Source organism: Acinonyx jubatus, chromosome A3 (genome assembly GCF_027475565.1).
Source record: "Acinonyx jubatus isolate Ajub_Pintada_27869175 chromosome A3, VMU_Ajub_asm_v1.0, whole genome shotgun sequence".
Lineage (NCBI taxonomy): Eukaryota > Metazoa > Chordata > Mammalia > Carnivora > Felidae > Acinonyx > Acinonyx jubatus.
The window spans coordinates 108,141,358-108,163,326 of NC_069388.1; the positions used below are offsets into that span (position 1 = coordinate 108,141,358).

At 41.1% G+C, this 21,969-nt stretch overlaps 2 protein-coding genes across 2 annotated transcripts in view; one reads left to right on the top strand and one right to left on the bottom strand.

Moving 5' to 3' along the window:
• The window catches only part of CEBPZOS (CEBPZ opposite strand), a 52,609-nt gene that overhangs the window by 24,310 nt on the left and 6,330 nt on the right, over positions 1-21,969 (bottom strand). The window lies entirely within an intron of this gene.
• Positions 379-20,577, top strand: SULT6B1 (sulfotransferase family 6B member 1). Its single transcript, XM_015076730.3, has 7 exons — positions 379-819; positions 2,493-2,605; positions 6,933-7,022; positions 8,161-8,287; positions 13,588-13,682; positions 17,184-17,340; positions 20,291-20,577. The coding sequence occupies exons 1-7, from the start codon at positions 621-623 to the stop codon at positions 20,419-20,421; spliced, it is 912 nt and encodes a 303-aa protein (XP_014932216.3). The 5' UTR covers positions 379-620; the 3' UTR covers positions 20,422-20,577.

The following is a 21,969-nucleotide window of genomic DNA, read 5'->3' on the forward strand; positions in this document are numbered from 1 at the left end:
CATCCCATTGTTACATAAGGAAATACAAAAATAGTAAGACAATTGGACATTCCAATTCTACCTTTTTACCAACATTTTAAAAAGACATTATTATAAATAAAATGAAACCCAGAACCCTATCTAACTGGGAACCCTCTTTGGTCAGCTCTTTTTTCCCTCTGTAAAACGGAGATTGAAAGTTGCTCCCCTACGTGTACTACCTGCCTCAGTAAGATATGTTCTGCTGACTTCTAAAATTTCCTCAATTCGGTGATGGAAAATTGTATGTCTGATTCAATTAAAGAATTATTTGCTCGATAGTTATTATCTATTATCGTCTGGTCGGAGATTCTACTCTTACTTTCCTTGGGAGGATTGTCCATAATGGTAATATAATCGACCCCTGGGGTAATACTCCCTGATCCTCAGCCTGTTTTTGCACCTGTGGTTTGCCTTTTGTCAGAGGTGGGCGTGCAAACAGGCAGGTGGGGGGAGGAAGGGGTGAGAAAGGGGTGAGAATGAAATGACTTGTTTCTCATGTGAATGGGAGGAGTCCTTTATTCCACCTCCTGAAAAACTCCTTTAAAAGCGATGGCTGCCGCCGGACAACCACAGAACAGGTTCATTAGCAGAAAGCCAGCATGGCCAACAAGTCGAAATTTATTGACTACATTGATGAAGCTCTGGAAAAATCAAAAGAAACTGCACTTTCTCACTTGTTTTTCACCCATCAGGGGATTCCGTACCCCATCACCATGTGCACTTCAGAAACTTTCCAGGCCTTGGACAACTTTGAAGCCAGAAGCAATGACATAGTGCTTGCATCTTATCCAAAGTGTGGTAAATAACAAGTCATTTTCTACAAGGGCGCTTTTCATAAGGAGTAGGTTGGGCAGGGTGCAAGGCAAAGGTGGGAGGAAGGCGGTTCCTCTCCGCATGAAGCTGGCCAGAAGTCAGGGAGGAGGACGACCAAGATGGTTAAGAACATAGCTTGTGAAATCAATAACCAGAACTGCTAGATTTAGAAATCCTGGGGTCTGAGGGAAGGATGATGGATGCAAAAAGGGAGTCATGGTGGGGCTAGCAACCAGAAAGAGAAATGCAAGAAAGTCCATTTGCCATCGGCCACTGAGAGCAGGAAAGATTTTCATCTTGGTTTTTGACTGAGGAGCATGGCCATGTCTATAATGTATATGATGATTTCCATGTAATTATTTTTCAGGATCAAACATCATCAATCCTCCAGCTTCTCAAACCAGTGTTACAATGGTCATTCATCAATGGAGGATAAATTAAGAATCTGTGGGGCACCGGGGTGACATAGTCAGGCATCTGACTCTTGATTTCAGATCAGGTCATGATCTCATGGTTCATAGGGTCGAGCCCTGCATGGGGCTCAGCGCTGTCAGCACAGAGCCTGCTTGGGATTCTTTCTCTCTGCCCCTCCCCCATGAGCGCGCGCGCGCGCTCTCTCTCTCTCTCTCTCTCTCTCTCTCTCTTTCTCCCCCTCTCTCTTTCCCTCTCAAAATAAGTAAATACATTTAAAAAAAACAGAATCAGGGGCGCCTGGGTGGCTCAGTCGGCTGGGTGGCCGACTTCGGCTCAGGTCATGATCTCATGGTCCGTGAGTTCGAGCCCCGCATCGGGCTCTGTGCTGACAGCTCAGAGCCTGGAGCCTGTTTCAGATTCTGTGTCTCCCTCTCTCTGACCCTCCCCCGTTCATGCTCTGTCTCTCTCTGTCTCAAAAATAAATAAACGATAAAAAAAAAACAGAATCTAAATCCCTATTTTACACAATCTGATTTTTTAAACTGTTATTTCATCTCTAAGTGTTTACTAAAGTCATCTTTATTTGATATTTTTCTATTATTTGATGCTGAGTTTTTATAAATTCAAAATTATATATACTTTTTTAGAAAATATTCACTGGGGCACCTGGGTGGCTCAGTCAGTTAAGCGTCTGACTTTGACTCAGGTCATGATCATACAGTTCGTGGGTTCGAGCCCCGCATCGGGGCTCTGCACTGACAGCTCAGAACCTGGAGCCTGCTTCATATTCTGTGTCTCCCACTCTCTCTGCCCCCCTGCCCCCTGCTTAGGCTCTGTCTGTCTGTCTGTCTGTCTCCCAAAAATAAACATTAAAAAATTTTTTTCAAAGAAAATATTTACTAATGTAAGGTACAATAATATGTGATATATAATAAACAATCATTTCTATAACATAACATTGTTCTATAAGGAACATATTGTAGATTTAAGAAGAATTGCCTCTTGTTAAAAGAGAAATCTGAAAAATAAGGTAACCTGAATTTATACTAATGTAAGTACGTTCTATTTTCCACAAAACTCTATTTCTTTCCATAGCCCGGTTTATTTCAAATGCAGAAGAACCAATTGTACATACCACAGAGTGGCTATAGATTTTAATTTTTATGATGTATATGCACAAGTAACATGTCTTTGCTATACCAAGGTTCTTTTAATGAGCTTTGATTCTCTGATTTTTCTTATAGGTTCAAATTGGATTCTACATATCATTAGTGAGTTAATATTTGCTGAATCTAACAAAAAGTATGAATATCCAGAATTTCCAATTCTTGAATGTGGGGACCCAGAAAAATATCAGGTTAGTACAAAACAGCCTTTAAACTTATAGTAAATTATCATAGAAAGACTTCTTCCATTTGGGGGATTTTTTTAGTTTTGGGTTCAGAAAGTACTAATACTAATAATCATTGCAACTTATTTTGTGCGTACCCTCTAAGCCCTGCACCTTTCAAGGATTGTCTCATTTCAGGGCAAAAAAACCTCATCACCGTTTCTCAAAAGATCAAACCGTCAGAGACTTGCCCAAGGTCAAGGGGCTTATAAATGTCAGGGCCAAGATTTGAACCCAAATTGTCCAATTTGAGCTTCTTAACCTCTGCACAATATAGACAGCCTACTTATTAAAGAGAACTAGGAGGGAAAGTAAAAAATTAAAATGAGGGGCACCCAGCTGGCTTAGTCAGTAAAGCATGCTACTCTTGATCTTGGGGTTGTACGATCAAGCCCCATGTTGGGTGTAGACATTACTTAAAAAATAAGATCTCTTTAAAAAAATTAAAACCATAAAAACTTTCTCTCTGAAGACAGAAACTTGGTGGGATGGCAAGAGAAGGGTTCCTCTAAGGCCTGAATCATTCTACCTTCAGTTTATGTCAGCACCCCCCAGTCTTTTCCTAATAAGACACTATCTTTGGTGTCCCTGTATCAGTGATGTCTCTGGTGTGTGGGGGGATGGGAAAGGGTAGTAGCTGAGAGAGTAAGCCACTGATTGTGCATAAAGGTTCTTTTTTTTTTTTTAATTTTTATTTTTGAGAGAGACAGAGAGGGACAGAGTGCAAGCAGGGGAGGTGCAGAGTGAGAGAAGGAGACAGAATCTGAAGCAGGCTCCAGGCTCTGAGCTGTCAGCACAGAGCCTGATGTGGGGCTAGAACTCACAAGCTATGAGATCATGACCTGAGCCGAAGTCAGACGCTTCACCGACTGAGCCACACAGGCACCCTAAAGTTCTTCTTTTTTTTTTTTTATGTTTATTTATTTATTTTCAGGGAGAGAGAGAGAGAGAGCATGCATGAGCAAGGAAAGGCCAGAAAGAAATATAGAGAGAACACCAAGCGGGCTTCATGCTATCAGCATGCAGGGCTCGATCTCACAAACTGTGAGATCATGACCTGACCCAAAATGAAGAGTTGGACACTTAACCGATTGAGCAACCCAGGCGCCCCCTTACCTGTTCTAATTCACTTTACTACACGTTATTGCTCCCACTACCAATATAACCAGGTGAGGCTTGGGTGTGAGACAGAAAGTTCTGTTCCCAGGCAGGAAAGGCAAGGATAGGGAGGGAGGAAGGATCTGCCTCAAGACTTCAGTGCCTGGACAGGACAGGTGGGAGGAGGGCCAGCCCCAGCCCCGCCAGAAACGCATTTGGGGGCGGGGGGGGGGGACTACAGTCTCAGCAAAACTTTCAGAGATGCTTACCGCCAGGACTCCCAACAAGCACACAGAAGAACTCATTTACTGAGAATTAAGTCACTGGATCGGGACTGATGAAGGGGTTTCTGGAAAACGACAGAGACATATGGCATGATGACAAATACAAACTGAAAAGTTGGATCCTAGGGGGAAGGAAGCCCATTTCCATGGATTGGGTTAAAGTAACAGAAAAACACAGGCAGATAAGGTATTCAGGGACTTGGGGCTGGGCTGGAGTGCGGAGCTAAGCGTGCATCCTGGATCTGGTGGGCTGCAATGTCAGGAGGAAGCAGAGGCCTAGCAGCCACAGCAGGGCCCAGAGGTGGGAGGTCAGGACCAGTTCAGGATGTGGGGACAGGAGTTTTAAGAAACTTTCCTAGGTAGAGATGAACGGGCTAATGAAAAGCCCCATTGATTTTTCCTCTCCAGGCCACTGCATAACCTTTTATCTAAAGAGGGTGTGTATCATCACCTTTAAAATTTATGCTAACATTTCTCTAGCTTTCCAACTTTTTTTAAAAGTAATTTTTATTTAAAATTTCTTCATTTTTGAGAGACAGAGTGAGACAGAGCATGACTGGGGAGGGGCAGAGAGAGAGAGAGAGGGAGACACAGAATCCGAAGCAGGCTCCAGGCTCTGAGCTGTCAGCACAGAGCCCGATGCAGGGCTTGAACTCACGAATTCGAACTTGTGAGATCATGACCTGAGCCGAAGTCAGACACTTAACCGGCTGAGCCACCCAGGTGCCCCTCCAACTTTTTTTAAAGTAAACTCTACATCCGAATTGGGACTCAGATTCACGATCTGGAGATGAAGAGTTACATGCTCTGACTGAGCCAGCCAGGCGCCCCTCCAACTCCCCTTTTATTTATAATTTTTAAAATTTATTTATTTACTTTGAGAGAGAGAGGGAGAGTGCATGAGCAGGGGAGGGGCAGAGAGAGAGGGAGACGGAGAATCCCAAGCAGGCTCCGTGCCTCAGCACAGAGCCCCATGAGGGGCTCAGACCCACAAACTGTGAGATCTTGACCTGAGCCAAAACCAAGAGTCGGATGCTCAACAGACTGAGCTACCCAGGTGCCCCATGTGAGCTCTTGATCTCCGGGTTGTGGGTTTGAGCCCCACATTGGGCATAGAGATACTTACAAAAATAAATAAAATTAAATACATGTATTTTCTTAAAATATGTCTATATCCAGTCTTTACATTGCTTATAGTTTGGCCCCATCACACATTTTCGTTGACACATCAGTTTTGTTACAGTTATTTCCCGTTTTCTCCCTGGATATTTCTTTAATCCTATTAGGAACTTTACCATTTCTCATATGTCTTTTTGTGATTTTTGGCCATGCAGTGCAGTGGAAACTGCATTCTATAACTTAATCTGAAAATTACCATCTGTGCAATTTTGCACAAAGCCCTTAAAACCTCAAAGTCATTTGTTAATCTCTAAAATGGGGGTTATAATATCCACTTGAGGGGATTGCTGTGAATGAATGTAAAAGTAATGTTCAAAACTAAAAATTAGGGAAATTTGATGTAAATCAAGTATTACGACTATTCTCTTCTTTTTTTAATGTTTATTTATTTTTGAGAGAGAGAGAGAGAGAGAGAGAGAGAGAGAGAGAGTGCAAGCAAGGGAGAGGCAGAGAGAGAAGGACACAGAGGATCCAAAGCAGGCTGTCAGCCCAGAGCCAGATGCAGGGCTCAAACTCACAAACTGTGAGATCATGATCTGAGCTTAACCGACTGAGCCACCCAGATGCCCCTCAAGTATTATGACTATTAATTGCCACTGGAACCCATATCATTGACTTAAATTGGTTTTTTATTTTTAAAATCTCAGGTGTTTCTTTTTTTCCTTTTTTTTTTTTTTTTTGGCTCTTGCTTGAATTGAGATGTCCACTAAGTTTCTTTCTTTTTTTTTTCCAAAAATTTTTATGTTTATTTTATTTTTGAGAGAGAGAGAGAGAGAGAGAGAGAGAGAGACAGTGCGCAGGGGAGGGGCAGAGAGAGAGGGGGAGACACAGAATCTGAAGCAGGCTCCAGGCTCTGAGCTGTCAGCACAGAACCCAAGGCAGGGCTCCAACTCATGGACTGCGAGATCATGACATGAGCTGGTGTCTACTGTCCACTAAGTTTCTACAGAAACATTGGCTATAAACGTCTAAATATCATTTTACCACTTGAAATAATGTGCCCCAGCTGTGAGTGACCTCTACAAGTGTGGAAATGAAACTTGAGGCTTTAGCCCATATAACGTACTAAAACCCTTAACCCTGGCAGATTAAACAGGTAACTTCATTTTCAAAATTATCAGTAGAAGCAGACACATACACACACACACACACACACACACACACACACACACACACAAAGAATCAATCACTGAGTCCTTACATTGACAAGAATTTCTCTAGTAAAATATTTCTCAGATATTCAAGTGACTGTGCACTTCCAGGTTCTGTTAGGATGTTTGATTGCATGGAATTTTGTTGGCAAAAAAAAAGTCTAGATATTAAAAGTGGGTTTGGGAGACCTATGGAAAAACTTGAGTATTTCTGGTAAAGACCTTGACTATAGAAGAGAGCCAACTGAAGACAGAATACATCACAAATTATGAGCTGCAAAGAATCAATTCTAAAAAGAATTTAGTATGATTGTAGAAAAGGTAAAATTTTCAAAAAACAGACCCCTCCAAAATGGTAAGCCAAACCCTATAAGGCGGTCCAGAAAGATGATTTAAATTATTTACGACTTTCTCCATTCCTTATCCCCACAAATTAAGAAAACGGAAATAAATTTTTAAAAACTGGAGGGGGAAATAGAAAAGGCACAGTAGTGATACTTGGAACTACCATTCAGATACTACACTTAAGAGCGATTCACCATAAGACATACACACTTTTACTTTACCATGTCTGTTTTTAAGAGAATGAAACAGTTTCCATCCCCAAGGATTCTGGCAACTCATCTCCATTATGACAAATTACCTGGGTCCATCTTCAAGAATAAAGCCAAAGTGAGTGTCCCTCTCTACTCGTATTTCAGTTTGAAGTTTTTAATGTCTAGATATTGCCTTTCTGAGCTATGTGATGAAGTCTGCATCTTATCATAGAATTTTGAGAAATGAAACGTGTGATTTAGCATTTCTTCTGTTGTTTCTTTCTTCAAATATATTTGCTATTGTTGTGCTCAAAGCAAATGCATTTTCAGTTAGGATATAAAACATATACCTAGAATTGAACATATTTTAAAATCTGTTTTATAGTGAATAGATTCCAGAATCCCACTAAGATATTTAGAGAGTTTAACAAAAGAATGTGATAGGAAAACGAGAAGTTGTGTTTTTTTGTTCTTTCTGGTGAGCATTATTTATGTGAGGTCTGAAGCAATTTTATTTCTGAATTTCACGTATAATAGCAAACTTCATGTCCTGCAAACTAACTATAGGTGCTTTGGCTACTCTTATCATTTTTTTATTTTTGCTGACCAAACTCTGAACATTATTTTCATTGTCCTTAATATTACTTTTTAATATTATGTTGCAATTTTTACTTTGTGGTTTACCCTTCCAGATCATGCCCTTATGACTATTCTAATGAGCTTGCCCTTTTTTCCTTTTTGGTATCTTCTTTTTTTTTTTAATGTTTATTTATTTATTTTGAGAAAGAGAGAGAGTGTGTGCACTGCTCACGCATGAACACATGCTAGCTGGGGGAGGGGCAAAGAGAGAGAGAGAGAGAGAGAGAGAGAGGGAGAGGGAGAATCTCAAGCCGGCTCTGCACTGTCAGTGCAGAACCTGGCTTGGGGCTCAATCCCACAAACCATGAGATTGTGACCTAAGCTGAACTCAAGAGTCAGACACTTAACCGACTGAGCCACCCAGGCACCTTGCTTTTTTCATATCTTCTACACATGCCTTCTTAATGTCTAAGTTCATTAGCAAAAGTTCTCTGCTACAACATCAGTCTGCTTTTTCTTCTTTTCTCTTCCCTCTCCCCAGACTTCCCCATCTGCCACCCCCGCTTCTTCAATTTCTCTGTATGTTAACAAAATTATGTCGTATACAAGATTACACAATGATATTGTTCACCCCTTCACTTTTCCAAAGTTCAAAATATAGACCTGAATAAATTAACTTAATTTTCTCTTTCTAGATTTTGGTGATATTTCGAAACCCTAAAGATACGGCAGTATCTTTTTTCCATTTCCACAACGATGTCCCTGATATTCCAAGCTATGGCTCCTGGGATGAATTCTTCAGACAGTTCATGAAAGGCCAAGGTATGGCTGTTGGTGAAAGAATTCTTACTTTGACAGATGACCACAAAAGTACAAAAAATCAAATGTATTTTAAGGTAAAGAAAGAAGACTAGGGAGGATCCAGGAACCAAAAAGTTGCTTTTATTTAAAATTTTTTTTTTAACGTTTATTTATTTTTGAGACAGACAGAGAGAGACAGAGCATGAACGGGGGAGGGTCAGAGAGAGGGAGCCACAGAATCTGAAACAGGCTCCAGGCTCTGAGCTGTCAGCACAGAGCCTGAAGTGGGGCTCGAGCTCACGGACCGCGAGATCGTGACCTGAGCCGAAGTCGTTCGCTCAACCGACTGAGCCACCCAGGCGCCCCCCAAAAAGTTGCTTTTAATGAAACTTTAATGAAGTTTTATAGCACCACTAGTTCTGCACATCAAACAATAATACATTACTGTTTTTAAAAATAATTTGGGCAATTTACATGTTGCCTAGAAGTATGAGGTGGCCGTAGAACAGACATAGGACCAAGAGGCTTATACAGAGTCATGTGGAAAAGCATCTCTGGTTAATTTACCCTAAGTCTCTATATAACACAATGATTAAAAAAAAAAAAGAGAGAGAGAGAGAGAGAGATAAAACCATGACATTGAGCAAACACATCTAAGATATTTGTTTGCCAGAAAGGAAAAGGCTTTGTTAGACCATGTTGATGTTTTACCTCTGGTTATTGATAACTGCAATTTTGTAGGTGCCTACTGAGGCTTCTGGCTGGCTCAGTCAGCAGAGCATGCAACCCTTGATCTTGGGGTTGTGAGTTCGAGCCCCACATTGGGTGTAGGGATTACTTAAAAAAAACTCTTGTAAGTGCCTACTGATGCTCCAATGTACCAAAGGAGGTGTTTTATGTGCCTGATTTCATTTAAGACTATAACAAACTATGAATAAAGTATTTCCAGCCCCTTGCGCAGATGAGAAAACTAATCCAAAAAGTTAAAACACTTGCCAGTGGTCCCACTGCTTGTAAGCCCCAGTGACTCTACTTCCATGGGTATAATGGCCAGAGATTAAAGATGCCTCCTTTAGTTGGTGGCTCTTTTCAGTCTTGGCAGTGTCATAGAAGGCAGAATTAATGCCACATGATCCTTGAGAAGTTGTTGACAGGTCACTCTAAGAGAACCACTTTTATTTTATTTTATTGGCTAACAAACAGCGTGTACAGTCTGCTCTTGGTTCTGGGGGTAGATTCCCGTGGTTCATCACTTACATACAACACCCAGTGCTCATCCTAACATGATTTTTAAAGTTTTATTTATTTATTTACTTACTCACGGACTTATTTATTATTTTGAGAGAGACAGAGCCGTGCCAAGTGTGGGAGGGGCAGAGAGAGAGGGAGAATCCCAAGCAGACTCTGCACTGTCAATGCAGAGCCCGATGTGGGACTTAAACACATGAAACTGTGAGATCATGACCTGAGCTGAAATCGAGAGTGGGATGTTTAACCTACTGAGCCACCCAGGCGCCCAAAGAGGACCACTTCTAAAGGTGACCAGCACAGCAACACCACGCCCCACATGCATGGCCACTGGGTACAGTATTGGTTCCTAAGCACAGATTAAGTATTGGGATTGGCGGGGGTGTGGGGGGGGTGTGGGGGGGGTAGTGCACAGAAGGTGCTTATGAAGCACCATGATCAAAGTTTTGTTTGTCTGGAAACCACTCACTAAGTGGTGCAAAGTTTCTTCTTTGCACGCTTTGTTACGTTCAACTTATGAAGGAAGCTCAGTGTACTGGAAAACATGCAGGATTTGGAATGAGAGGACTGGATTGGCTTCATCACTTATTATTATATATTAGTAATTAATATTAGATAGAATAGTTACCACTTACTGAGCAATTACTACATGCCAGGCACTATATACTATCTCTCGTGTACATTTTAACATTTCATTTTTTTTTAAGTTTATTTATTTTGAGAGACAGATAGCAGAGGAGGAGCAGAGAGAGACGGAGAGAGACAATCCCAGGCAGGCTCTGTGCTGTCAGTGCGGAGCCCGATGAGGGACTCGAATACACGAACCATGAAATCATGACCTGAACTGAAACCAAGAGTTGGACGCTTAACCGACTAAGCCACCCAGATGCTCCCCAAAATTTCCATTTCTCGTAAGAACCCATGGGGACAAATACTGTAATTGTCCCCTTTTGTAAAGATGGAAATAGAGGCATAAAAAGGTCACACAGCCACTAAGTAGCAGAGCTTGAATTTAAATTCAGGTTCAAATCACTCACACCTGGGTGATGTTGAGCAAGACATTTGATTTTTTTTAATTTTTTTTAACGTTTATTTATTTTTGAGACAGAGAGAGACAGAGCATGAATGGGGGAGGGGCAGAGAGAGAGGGAAACACAGAATCGGAAGCAGGCTCCAGGCTCTGAGCTGTCAGCACAGAGCCCGACGCAGGGATCGAACTCACGAACCGTGAGATCGTGACCTGAGCTGAAGTCGGACGCTTAACCGACTGAACCACCCAGGCGCCCCACAACATTTGATCTTTATGAACATTGGTTTCCTGACTTATAAAGGAAAGGTAAGAATATCTGACCTGCAGGAAGTAGGACAGTAGAGCATTTTGTTTGGCAGCACTACAGCTCTGGTGTCAGACAGATGTTGAAAGACGGCAAAACCCATAACTTGCTGTGTGACCTTAAAGCGGTTATTTCCCCACCAACAAAATAGGTATAAAACCTGTACCTATCACCCTGGATTGCTTTAAAGATCCCAGGATCAAATGTGTAACTATCAATTAATAGTGCATGGGGAAGAACAGAAAACCTGACCGCAGTGGCCCAAACAGATTAGGTTTAATTTTTCTCACTCAACAAGAAGCCTGAAGAGAGACAGCTGGTTCAGTTGCCCAGTGATGGCAAAGCCAACGCCTCTGCCATTCCCTTGGCCTTTCCCTTCTGCCTTTTGCAACATACTCTCAGGCTGGCTACTGTGCCTCCAAGCATCACTTTCAGATCCTGAAGGAGGTTCATCAAGACCGCAACGGTTTTACTAGAAAGCTTCCAGCAGACTTCTGCTTGTGTGTTGCTCGCCAGAACCATATCCTGAGACCAATCACAGCGCGAAGGGAGGCTGAGAAACAGGAACCAGAATTCCCATAACTGGCTTAGACCCAAGTAACTAACCAGAGTTTGGTTAGCAGCAAAAACAGGAAAATATTGGATATTGGGTATGAAACATACAGTGTCTGCCTCAACAAAGAAAACATGTGGAAATAGCCTGGCTCAAAGCAAGGGCTTCAATGATAACAATGATGATGATAAGAATTATGAGAATATTATTATTACTAGCGATTATAGTAACGGCTAAAATTTGCTGAGTGGGTACTATTAATCAGGCACTGTTTTAACCATTTGATGTGTGTTAATTCATTTAAGTCTGACAACAATGCCATTTTACTAATGAGGTAACTAAGGTACAAAGAGGTTTCGGTTGTTGCTCAAAGTCACACAGTTAATAAGCAGCACAGCTAATCAGTGTCTAGATGTTTACTGTTCAGTGTAGTAGCCACTAGCTACGTGTGGCAAATGAGCACGTGAATTGTGACTGGTGCAATCGAGGAGTTAAACTTTGCATCTTATTTAATTAGTTTAAATTTAAAAACAGATACTCAGGGCACCTGGGTGGCTCAGTCGGTTAAGGGTCTGACTTTGGCTCAGGTCATGATCTCAAGATTCGTGAGTTTGAGCCCCGCATCAGACTCTGCGCTGGCAGCAAGGAGCCTGGAGTCTGCTTCAGATTCTGTGTCTCCCTCCCTCTCTGTTCCTCCCCTGCTTGTTCCCTCTCTCTCTCAAAAACAAATAAACATTAAAAAAAAAAAAAACCCAGATAATTCAGTTATTGGAAACTTTTAAATGAATTTGGTACAAGTTGAGTATATGAATCTACTTTCTCAACTTAAGTTGTAAACGTCTAAAAATACATCAGAGCACCTGGGTGGCTCAGTCGGTTAAGGGTCTGACTCTTGATTTCAGCTCAGGTCACAATCTCACGGGTTTGTGAATTTGAGCCCCGCATCAGGCTCTGCACTGACACTGCAGAGCCTGCTTTGGATTCTCTCTCTCTCTCCCTATCTCTATGCCTTTCCCCTACTTGTGGTCTCTCTCTCACAGAATAAACAAATTAACTTTAAAAAAAGGTCTAAAAATACATCAAGTATTTTTGATAAAGAATTTGGCATTCAAATTGAGATTCTCTGTAAGTGTAAAATGCCCACTGGCTTTTGAAGACTTAGAAACAAAGTGTGATGGTTCCTTAGTAATTTTTTATATTGATTATATTCTGAAATGATAATATTTTGGGATATATTTGGTTAAACAAAATAAAATATTAAAGTTAATTTCACCTGTTTCTTTTTGCTTTTTTTTTTAATTTTTTTAACATTTATTTATTTTTGAGACAGAGACAGACAGAGCATGAACAGGGGAGGGGCAGAGAGAGAGGGAGACACAGAATCTGAAACAGGCTCCAGGCTCTGAGCGGTCAGCACAGAGCTCGACGCGGGGCTCGAACTCACGGACTGTGAGATCATGACCTGAGCCGAAGTTGGACGCTTAACCAACCAAGCCACCCAGGCGCCCCTCTTTTTGCTTTTCTTAATGTGGCTATTGGAATATTTAAAATTACAGATGTGGTGGGGGGAATGCTGGGGTGGTTCAGTCAGTTAAGCCTCTGACTCTGGCTCAGGTCATGATCTTTCGGTTCATGAGTTCGAGCTGCAAACCAGGCTCTGTGCTCTCAGCACAGATCCTGCTTTGGATCCTGTCTCCCTTTATCTCTGTCCCTCCCTTGCTTCTGCTTTCTCTCTCTCTCAAAAATAAATAAATAAGCATTTTTAAAAATTTACAGATGTGGCTTTCATTAAACTTCTATTGGACAATGCTGATCGAGAAAACATCTGTCTCATCATTTCTTTTCTTTCTGGTACTATCTGTCGTTTTTCGTGTACCTTTCACTATTTCTGAATCATTTTATTCACCTAAATATTCATGAATGTCTGGTAGTTTTTATCAAATCACTTTTGCAACTTGCTTAGTTATTATTTATGAAAATAATAAAATGAATAGAAATCTGACACAGGAATGGCCGTATGCCAGTTCTTCTGGAGCAGGGATTTATAATGACATACAAACATCTTGTCTGAGCATATACACACACACATATATATATAGTTTATATTTTAAAGCATAAATTAACCATCTATAATTTTAACCTCAATTATTTGAAATTCCCTGAGAATTTTTTCCTTGTATTTTTAGTTTCCTGGGGAAGCTATTTTGATTTTGCCATTAACTGGAACAAACATCTTGATGATGAAAATGTTAAGTTCATATTATATGAAGACCTGAAAAAGGTAAGATTTTGATTATTGACATTCTATAGCAAGATTTATTATAAAATATCACATAGAGAACCTACTTTTAATGTCTGGTTGTGTGAACAAATATTGTATTCAATTAAAAAAATAAATATTCCAGATTTGTGGTACAATGCTAGGAAAAAAAAACACAGTGCATAGGGGCTTAGGTTGTTTATTTAACAGAAATAAAATAATGCTTAGCAACTTATTACTAACAGTGGCTGCTTTATTTTCCTTCTGTGATAGACAGCCCAACTTAAGAATGGCAGAAATAATAAGTAGGTTTCAACTGAGATGGAATTGAACGTGCATTTGGCTGTGAATTGATTTTTCCATATAATGTTATTTTTTAAATTGGTATTCATGAACATTTATTTTTTTATTTTATTTTATTTTTTACTTTTTTTTACATTTATTTATTTTTTTGAGAGACATAGAGAGACAGAGCACAAGTTGGGGAAGGGCAGAGAGAGAAGGGGACACAGAATCCAAAGCAGGCTCCAGGCTCTGAGCTGTCAGCACACAGCCTGATGCGGGGCTCAAACTCACAAACCGTGAGATGATGACCTGAGCTGAAGTTGGTCGCCCAACTGACTGAGCCACCCAGGCGCCCCGAACATTTATTTTTTTAATATATGAAATTTATTGTCAAATTGGTTTCCATACAACACCCAGTGCTCATCCCAAAAGATGCCCTCTTCAATACCCATCACCTACCCTCCCCTCCCTCCCACCCCCCATCAACCCTCAGTTTGTTCGCAGTTTTTAAGAGTCTCTTATGCTTCGGCTGTCTCCCACCCTAACCTCTTTTTTTTTTTTCCTTCCCCTCCCCCATTCATGAACATTTAGTGCTGCCCAACATTGTTCTAGGCCCTTGTGATACATCAATGAACAGACCAGACAAAATTCACTGCCCTGGAGAAGCTTACCTTCTAGCTGGAGGAGGCAGGGAGAGAGAAAAACAATAAATATAACATTTTAAAAATGTTTATAATATGTGAGAAAAAAGAAATGGTATAACTGATTAAGGAAAACTGGAAATGTCAGGGGTAGGAAATTGGGATGTTGGACAAATCCCCAAATAAGATAGCTGGTAGAAACCTCATGGAATGGATGTGATTTGAGCAAAGATCTAAAGAAGATGAGGGAGTAAGCAGAGTAGGTAACTGGAATAAGAATTTTCCAGGCATACAGAACCAACTGGAGCAAATGCCCTGAGGTAGGAGTGTTCCTGGTATGGTTAAGTGATATGAAGGGGGCGGATGTGGCTGGGTCAGTAGGGGTGAACCAGGGGAGATTAACCAATGAGAACAGAGGCAAGGGAGTGGGGTAGAGAGGAGTGTGGGGAATAATGTGGCCAGCCATTGAAATTACTTTGGCCTTCACTCTGAGTGAAATAGAAAACCATTATGGGATTCGAGCAGAAAAGTGATAGGAGTTGTGTTTTTAACAGGTTCATTCTGGTTGGTGTATGAAAACGTACTAGAGAGAAGCAAAGATTGTGTAGAGAAACCCATGAGGAGAGTACTATAGTAGTCCAGGCAAAGGAAGATTGTGGCTTAGATCAGAAGTGGCAATGGAAGTAATAAGTAGTTAAATTCTGAATATTTGTTGAAGAAGAGCTATTAGGATTTGCTGCTGGATTGGATGGGAGAAAGAGCAGTGAGAGAAAAATGAAGTCAAATAAGACTCCAATATTACTGGCCTGACCAACTGAGAGGACTGAATTGTTGTCCCTTGAGTACGAGATGCCAGCAGGTGAAGTGAGATTGTGGGAAAGATCAGGGGTTTGGCTTTGCACATGCTTAGTCTGAGATGTTTATTAGTCATCCAAATGGAGAGGTCAAGTTGACTATAAACGTGTTGAATGGAAAGAGTGCTGGGCTGTATATATAAATTTGGCACATAGATGGCATTTAAAGCCATGAGATTACACACTTACATGTATGTAAGTATATACATAGGGAAGAGAAGGAGACCAAGAACTGAGCCCTAGAGTCCCCCATATAGACTGTTTGGGAAACAGGAGGAACCAGCAAAGGAGATGGAGGAGGGGCTAATAAGGCAGGAGGGAAGCCAGAGTCCTGGACTCCAGTAGAGAAAGTATGTTAAAAAGGGAGCGTGCCAAATGCTTTCTAGAGGAATTGGGTTATTAACACCAGTCTCCTCTGACATTCTTATCAAAGGGAAGTATGAATGAATCCATCCCTTCTGTTTCTCGAGTGCATTTATGTAACATGAGAGAACATACTAATTTAGTCTTTTATCCTTCTAGTCTACAATGATGTTTCTGAAACTTGTGTTCCATGGAATGCCATGTTGCCCAGATGTTAATAATTCTTGCTTGGAGGTTGCCTATTCAAACTGATTTGGGGACTGTGGCTCTTTTGGGACATTCACATTGCAAATTGACATACTCAAGAGTGAGAGATCCTGCGCGGTCCGTGAGTTCGAGCCCCGCGTCGGGCTCTGGGCTGATGGCTCAGAGCCTGGAGCCTGTTTCCGATTTTGTGACTCCCTCTCTCTCTGCCCCTTGCCCGTTCATGCTCTGTCTCTCTCTGTCCCAAAAATAAATAAACGTTGAAAAAAAAAAAGTGAGAGATCCTGTAGGAAAAAGAAAACAAACTTCTCTTTATTTAACCAAAAGGATTCCAAACTTATTTGACCTCACCCTTCACTCTCCTTTTCTTTTCTTTTTTTTTCTTTTTTCACAAAACATCTATAGCCACCTTGAAGTAAATTAGTGTTTTGTAGAATACAGTTTAAGAAACTGTTCTAGAAGATTATGAATCGTCATTGGTAGGGATACTGGTTACAAGGGTATTTAGACAAGATTAATTTCAAGATTCCTTCTAGTTTTCAGGATTCTAAAAATTAGACTTTCTGGATAGAATTAAACATTAGCTATAAATAGGATTCAGAAGAAAAGAGAATTGGAATGGGCATGTACAAATACATTGATTTCCTCAGCTCATTTAGACTGGTGCTTTTTTTTAATTATTTTTTTTTAATGTTTATTTTTGAGAGAGAGACAGCAAGAGCCAGGGAGAAGCAGAGAGAGAGAGGGGTAGATACAGATTCTGAAACAAGCTCACAGCCCGATGCAAGGCTTGCTCACAAACTGGGAGATCATAACCTGAGCCAAAGTCGGATGCTTAATCGACTGAGCCACCCAGGTGCCCCTAGACTGGTGCTTTTTAATAAAATGAGTATCATCTTAGATAAGACCTACTACTTAATGCTTGCTATCATTATTTGTATCCTGAGGAGTTTAGTAAGAGTCACCCATTGAAACTACAAAGTAAAAACAATACAGAATATTTTGTAGGGCTATCTCAAATATTGATACAGAAGTATCAAAGAAAGTCTAAAGAGAGAGATGAAAAGGTGAGTTGGAGAGGTAAGCTTAGTGAATCCATTCTGGCTAAGAAACCTGTCTTTGCTCAGGCACAATTCCCATAGAAAGAAGTTTATCCTTGAAAATGTTGTTTTCAGAACCTGACCGCTGGAATAAAACAAATTGCTGAGTTCTTTGGATTCTCTTTAACTGGGGAGCAGATCCAAACCATCTCAGCCCAGAGTACCTTCCAAGCAATGCGAGCAAAGTCCCAGGAAACACACGGTGCCGTTGGGCCCTTCCTGTTCCGCAAAGGTAAAGTCACATTTGTTTCTGGGACATCCATTGGTTTGCATGTAACAGGCAATCCAAATACTTTATTTTTATAATTTTTTTAATGTATATTTATTTTTGAGAGACAGAAAGACAGACAGAGCACCAGCAGGGGAGGGGCAGAGAGAGAGGGAGACCCCAAATCCAAAGCAGGCTCCAGGCTCTGAGCTGTCAGCACTAAGCCAGACGTGGGGCTTGAACCCATGAACCATGAGATCATGACCTAAGCCGAAGGCAGACACTTAACCGACTGAGCCACACAGGTGCCCCAATCCAAATACTTTTATCTTCAGTTAAGACAGGATTTTCTTGTTTCTCCCTCAATAAGTTTGGACACAGTGAGCTCAAAGTAGACTGAGTTCCACTGAGTAGTATACTTCTACTGTGTACTAATTCCACAGAAGTAGACTGAGTGAGTTCCACAATATCTAAAGTACCTTTCAGAGTACTAAGTTCCTTGTACCTTTCTGCTTGCCAGTATGTGATGGCAGGACAACAGCCAGCGCTCCACCATTACATTAAAACTAAAGGATTATACATTTTAAAAATAAACAGGGAATAGCAAGATACAGAATCGCATGTTAGCTGAGTGGGGCCCCTTTAAAGAACTTTGTGGGAAGCCTCATCAGTGACTTCTTTATACCTCATTGGCCACCTCTTACTGCCCTGTTGGTTGGGAACTGTGATTTTTTTAAAGGCAATCTAACTTCTTATGACAGTTTATGATAATATAGCTTAGGTATTACCAGTTTTTTAAAATTATATATATATATATTGAAAATATAACATGATTTAGAGGCAGCACTATGTGTTAGACCTTTTACTAGGCATAAATTTTACAGCAAAAAAATTCATGAATTCCTTAATTTTATAAATGTGGGCACCAAAGCTCAGGGAAATTAATTTGTCCGTTGCCACAAAGCTAATGATCGATGGAGTCAGGATTTGAACGTAGGTTTACTTGAGTCTACTCCACTTTACTTTATCAAATGAAGACCCATCTAAAATACCCACTGTGAATGGAACATTGAATGTAAATCTAGCTTGGGCTTGATTCCTGACTTTACCCCTGATTTTTATGCCTTGCTTGATTAGCTTTAAAGGAGGGGGAAGAAAATAGAACTTCTCTTTATATTGCTTTTTAAAATTTTTTTTTAATGTTTATTTTTGAGAGAGAGAGAGAGAGAGAGAGCAGGGGAGGGGCAGAGAAAGAGGGAGACACAGAATCCCAAGCAGGCCCCAGGCTCTGAGCTGCCAGCATGGAGCCCAACACAGGGCTCAAACTCACAAACCTGCAAGATCATGACCTGAACCAAAGTCGGACGCTCAACCAACTGAAACACCCAGGCGTTAATCACGCACTATTCAGAACAGAAAAATTCTAAAATAAAGTGGTAACTTAAGTTACAATATTCTTTGCAAAAATTCAGAAGGCACAGGTAAATGTGCAAGAACGTTAAAAATTATTCACATTTCTCCCACCAGAGGCAAGTTTAACTTTTTGGCATATCTCTTCCAGCCTCATTCTGTGATGTTCTTTATAGTGGATGACATTTGTAAACAGCTTTGTGTTTTATGTTACTCCCTTCATACATCCAAGCACTTCCTTGTCATTAAACCCTCTTTATAAACATACATTTCAATGGCTATGCAACAAGGAACTTGCAACTTCAACCCAAATCACCAAAAGATTCTAAAGAAAGAAGCAACTTCCTTTTTTTTTTTTTAATTTTTTTAGTGTTTATTTATTTTTGAGAAAGACAGAGACAGAATGAAAGTGGGTTAGGGGCAGAGAGAGAGGGAGACACAGAATCCGAAGCAGGCTCCAGGCTCTGAGCTGTCAGCACAGAGCCCAATGTGGGGCTCAAACTCACAAACCGTGAGATCACGACCTGAGCCGAAGTTGGTCGCTCAACCGACTGAGCCACCCAGGCGCCCCAACTTCCTTTGTTTTTAAAAGGAATAAGAGGGGCGCCTGGGTGGCTCAGTTGGTTAAGTGTCCGACTTCAGCTCAGGTCACGATCTCGCGGTCCGCGAGTTCGAGCCCCGCGTCAGGCTCTGGGCTGATGGCTCAGAGCCTGGAGCTTGCTTCCGATTCTGTGTCTCCCTCTCTCTCTGCCCCTCCCCCGTTCATGCTGTGTCTCTCTCTGTCTCAAAAATGAATAAACGTTAAAAAAATTAAAAAAAAAAAAGGAATAAGAAAAACATATCCTAATCTCAGGCAAAGTAGTAACTTTTTGCAAAATTATCAGCATCTGAGGTCTTAACCAAAACCTGTTGTAAAATGATAACTTCTCAAGGGGTGAGGTATTTAAAAGACTTTACAGAGGGGGAAAAAAGAATGACTCTCAAAAAGTGGAATTTTAGGTCCCAAGTGTTGAGACAGGGGTGGGGCTAGGAGATGACTGAGGCCAACAGTCCCTTCGGTGATATAAAGAAAGCACATCACCTACTATGCCACAGATGGGGAGGCCCCAATGGATACCATTAACTTTACAGGAGAAATTACATTCATTTTTAAGACTGCTTAATTTTCTTTATGTCTCCATTTCACATTTCAAAGTGAAATGCTGCACTGAAAAAATGGTAAAATCAAGAAGAAATAGGGGGATGGGTAAAATGGGTGAAGGGAAGTAGGAGGTACAGGCTTCCAGTTAAGTAAGGAACAAGTCATGGGACTAAAAGGCACAGCACAGGTAACGGTATTATAAATGGCGTTGTATGGTGACAGATGGTAGCTATACTTGTGAGCACAGCATAGTGTGTCTAGTTGTCGAACCACTATGTGATAGCCCTGAAACGAATGTAACACTGTGTGCCAACCATACTCAAATAAAAATAAAAATAAAATGAAATAAATAGCTAAAAAAAAAAAATGAGGAAACTATCTTCTAACAGGTGTCCGGGTCTGTTATTTTTGTGTGTGTTGTAGGTGAAGTTGGTGATTGGAAAAATTTGTTCAGTGAAACTCAGAACCAGGAAATGGATGAAAAATTCAAACAGTGCTTGGCAGGCACTTCCCTAGGAGCAAAGTTGAAGTATGAATCCTACTGCCACCCTTGAAGTAGGAATCCTACTGCCATCCGATTGCCAATTCAGCAGGCATGGGTATTTTCTTTTCCTGAATGATTATTAAATAATGAAATAAGAAGTTGATCAAATAATCAACTAATGATAATTAAACAACGTTTAGATATACATAATATGAATTTAATAATAATGATAACATTGGGGCGCCTGGGTGGCTCAGTCGGTTGGGCATCCGACTTCGGTTCAGGTCATGATCTCGCGGTCTGTGACATCTAGCCCTGCGTCGGGCTCTGTGCTGACAGCTCAGAGCCTGGAGCCTGCTTCGGATTCTGTGTCTTTTTCTCATTGTCTCTGCCCCTCCCCTGCTCATGCTCTGTCTCTCTCTGTCTCAAAAATAAATAAAACATTAATAATAATGATAACATTGAAGTTTTTGAGTGCAGAGTTGTTTGTTCACTTTTTTTTTAACTTTTTTTTTTAATGTTTATTTATTTTTGAGGGAGAGACAGACAGAGAGTGAGTGGGCAAGGGGCAGAGAGAGAGAGGGAGACACAGAATCTGAAGCAGACTCCAGCCTCCGCACTGTCAGCACAGAGCCTGATGCGGGGCTCGAACCCACAGACCACAAGACCATGACCAGAGCTGAAGTCAGATGTCCAACTGACTGAGCCACCTAGGTGCCCCTTTAAACTTTTTTTTAATGTTTATTATTTATTTTTGAGAGAGAGAGAGAGAGAGAGGGAGAGAGAAAGCACGAGCGGGGGAGGGGGTAGAGAGAGAGGGAGACACAGAATCCGAAGCAGGCTCCAGGCTCTGAGCTGTCAGCACAGAGCCCGACGAGGGGCTCAAACCCACAAACTGTGAGATCATGACCTGAGCCGAAGTCGGACGCTTAACCGACTGAGCCACCCAGGCGCCCATTTGCTTTTTGAGGAAAGACCATTTAGCTGTCCAAAGGGGATACTCTTGCTCATGTGGCATGCTGGGGTTGTAACTTCTTTCATGCTCTGGGTTCACATAAGAGCATAAGCAGATACTATCAGAGACACACGTAAATTGGCGTCTGAATGGTGTGTAGATGAGACAGGCCTCCCAGTGATGCACAATTTTTTGTCCTCCCAGAATAATCCCTCTGTCCCTCACTACAGACCAAAGCACTTGTGGTTATCTCAGACTTACTGTCGGGGGGAATTTAATTCCAACTCTGCACTGAATTAAGATGAATAAATCCTATCCTCATATAATTCAAGGAAAATGCATTCACTGCTCATCTACTCTGTGTATGTCCCTGCAGTGAGCCCCGTGGAGGCCCCACTCTCAAGGGGCATTATATGTCTATTTAACACAACCTTTAATTCAAAGCTAAATATTAGAGATTGTGTCATTCTGGCATAAAGGCTTTTCGACCACAGAACCCTAGGTAGTAAGGTGGAACTTACGAGAGAAGGTAAAGAAAGTTTTGGACGAACCCTCTCAACAGTCCCTAATCTTTACACCATAGCTAGTCACAGTGAAGAATAGAAGGGTTCATAGAAAAGTTAAATAAAATTCCTTTGAGAGGGGTGCCTAGATGGCTCAGTC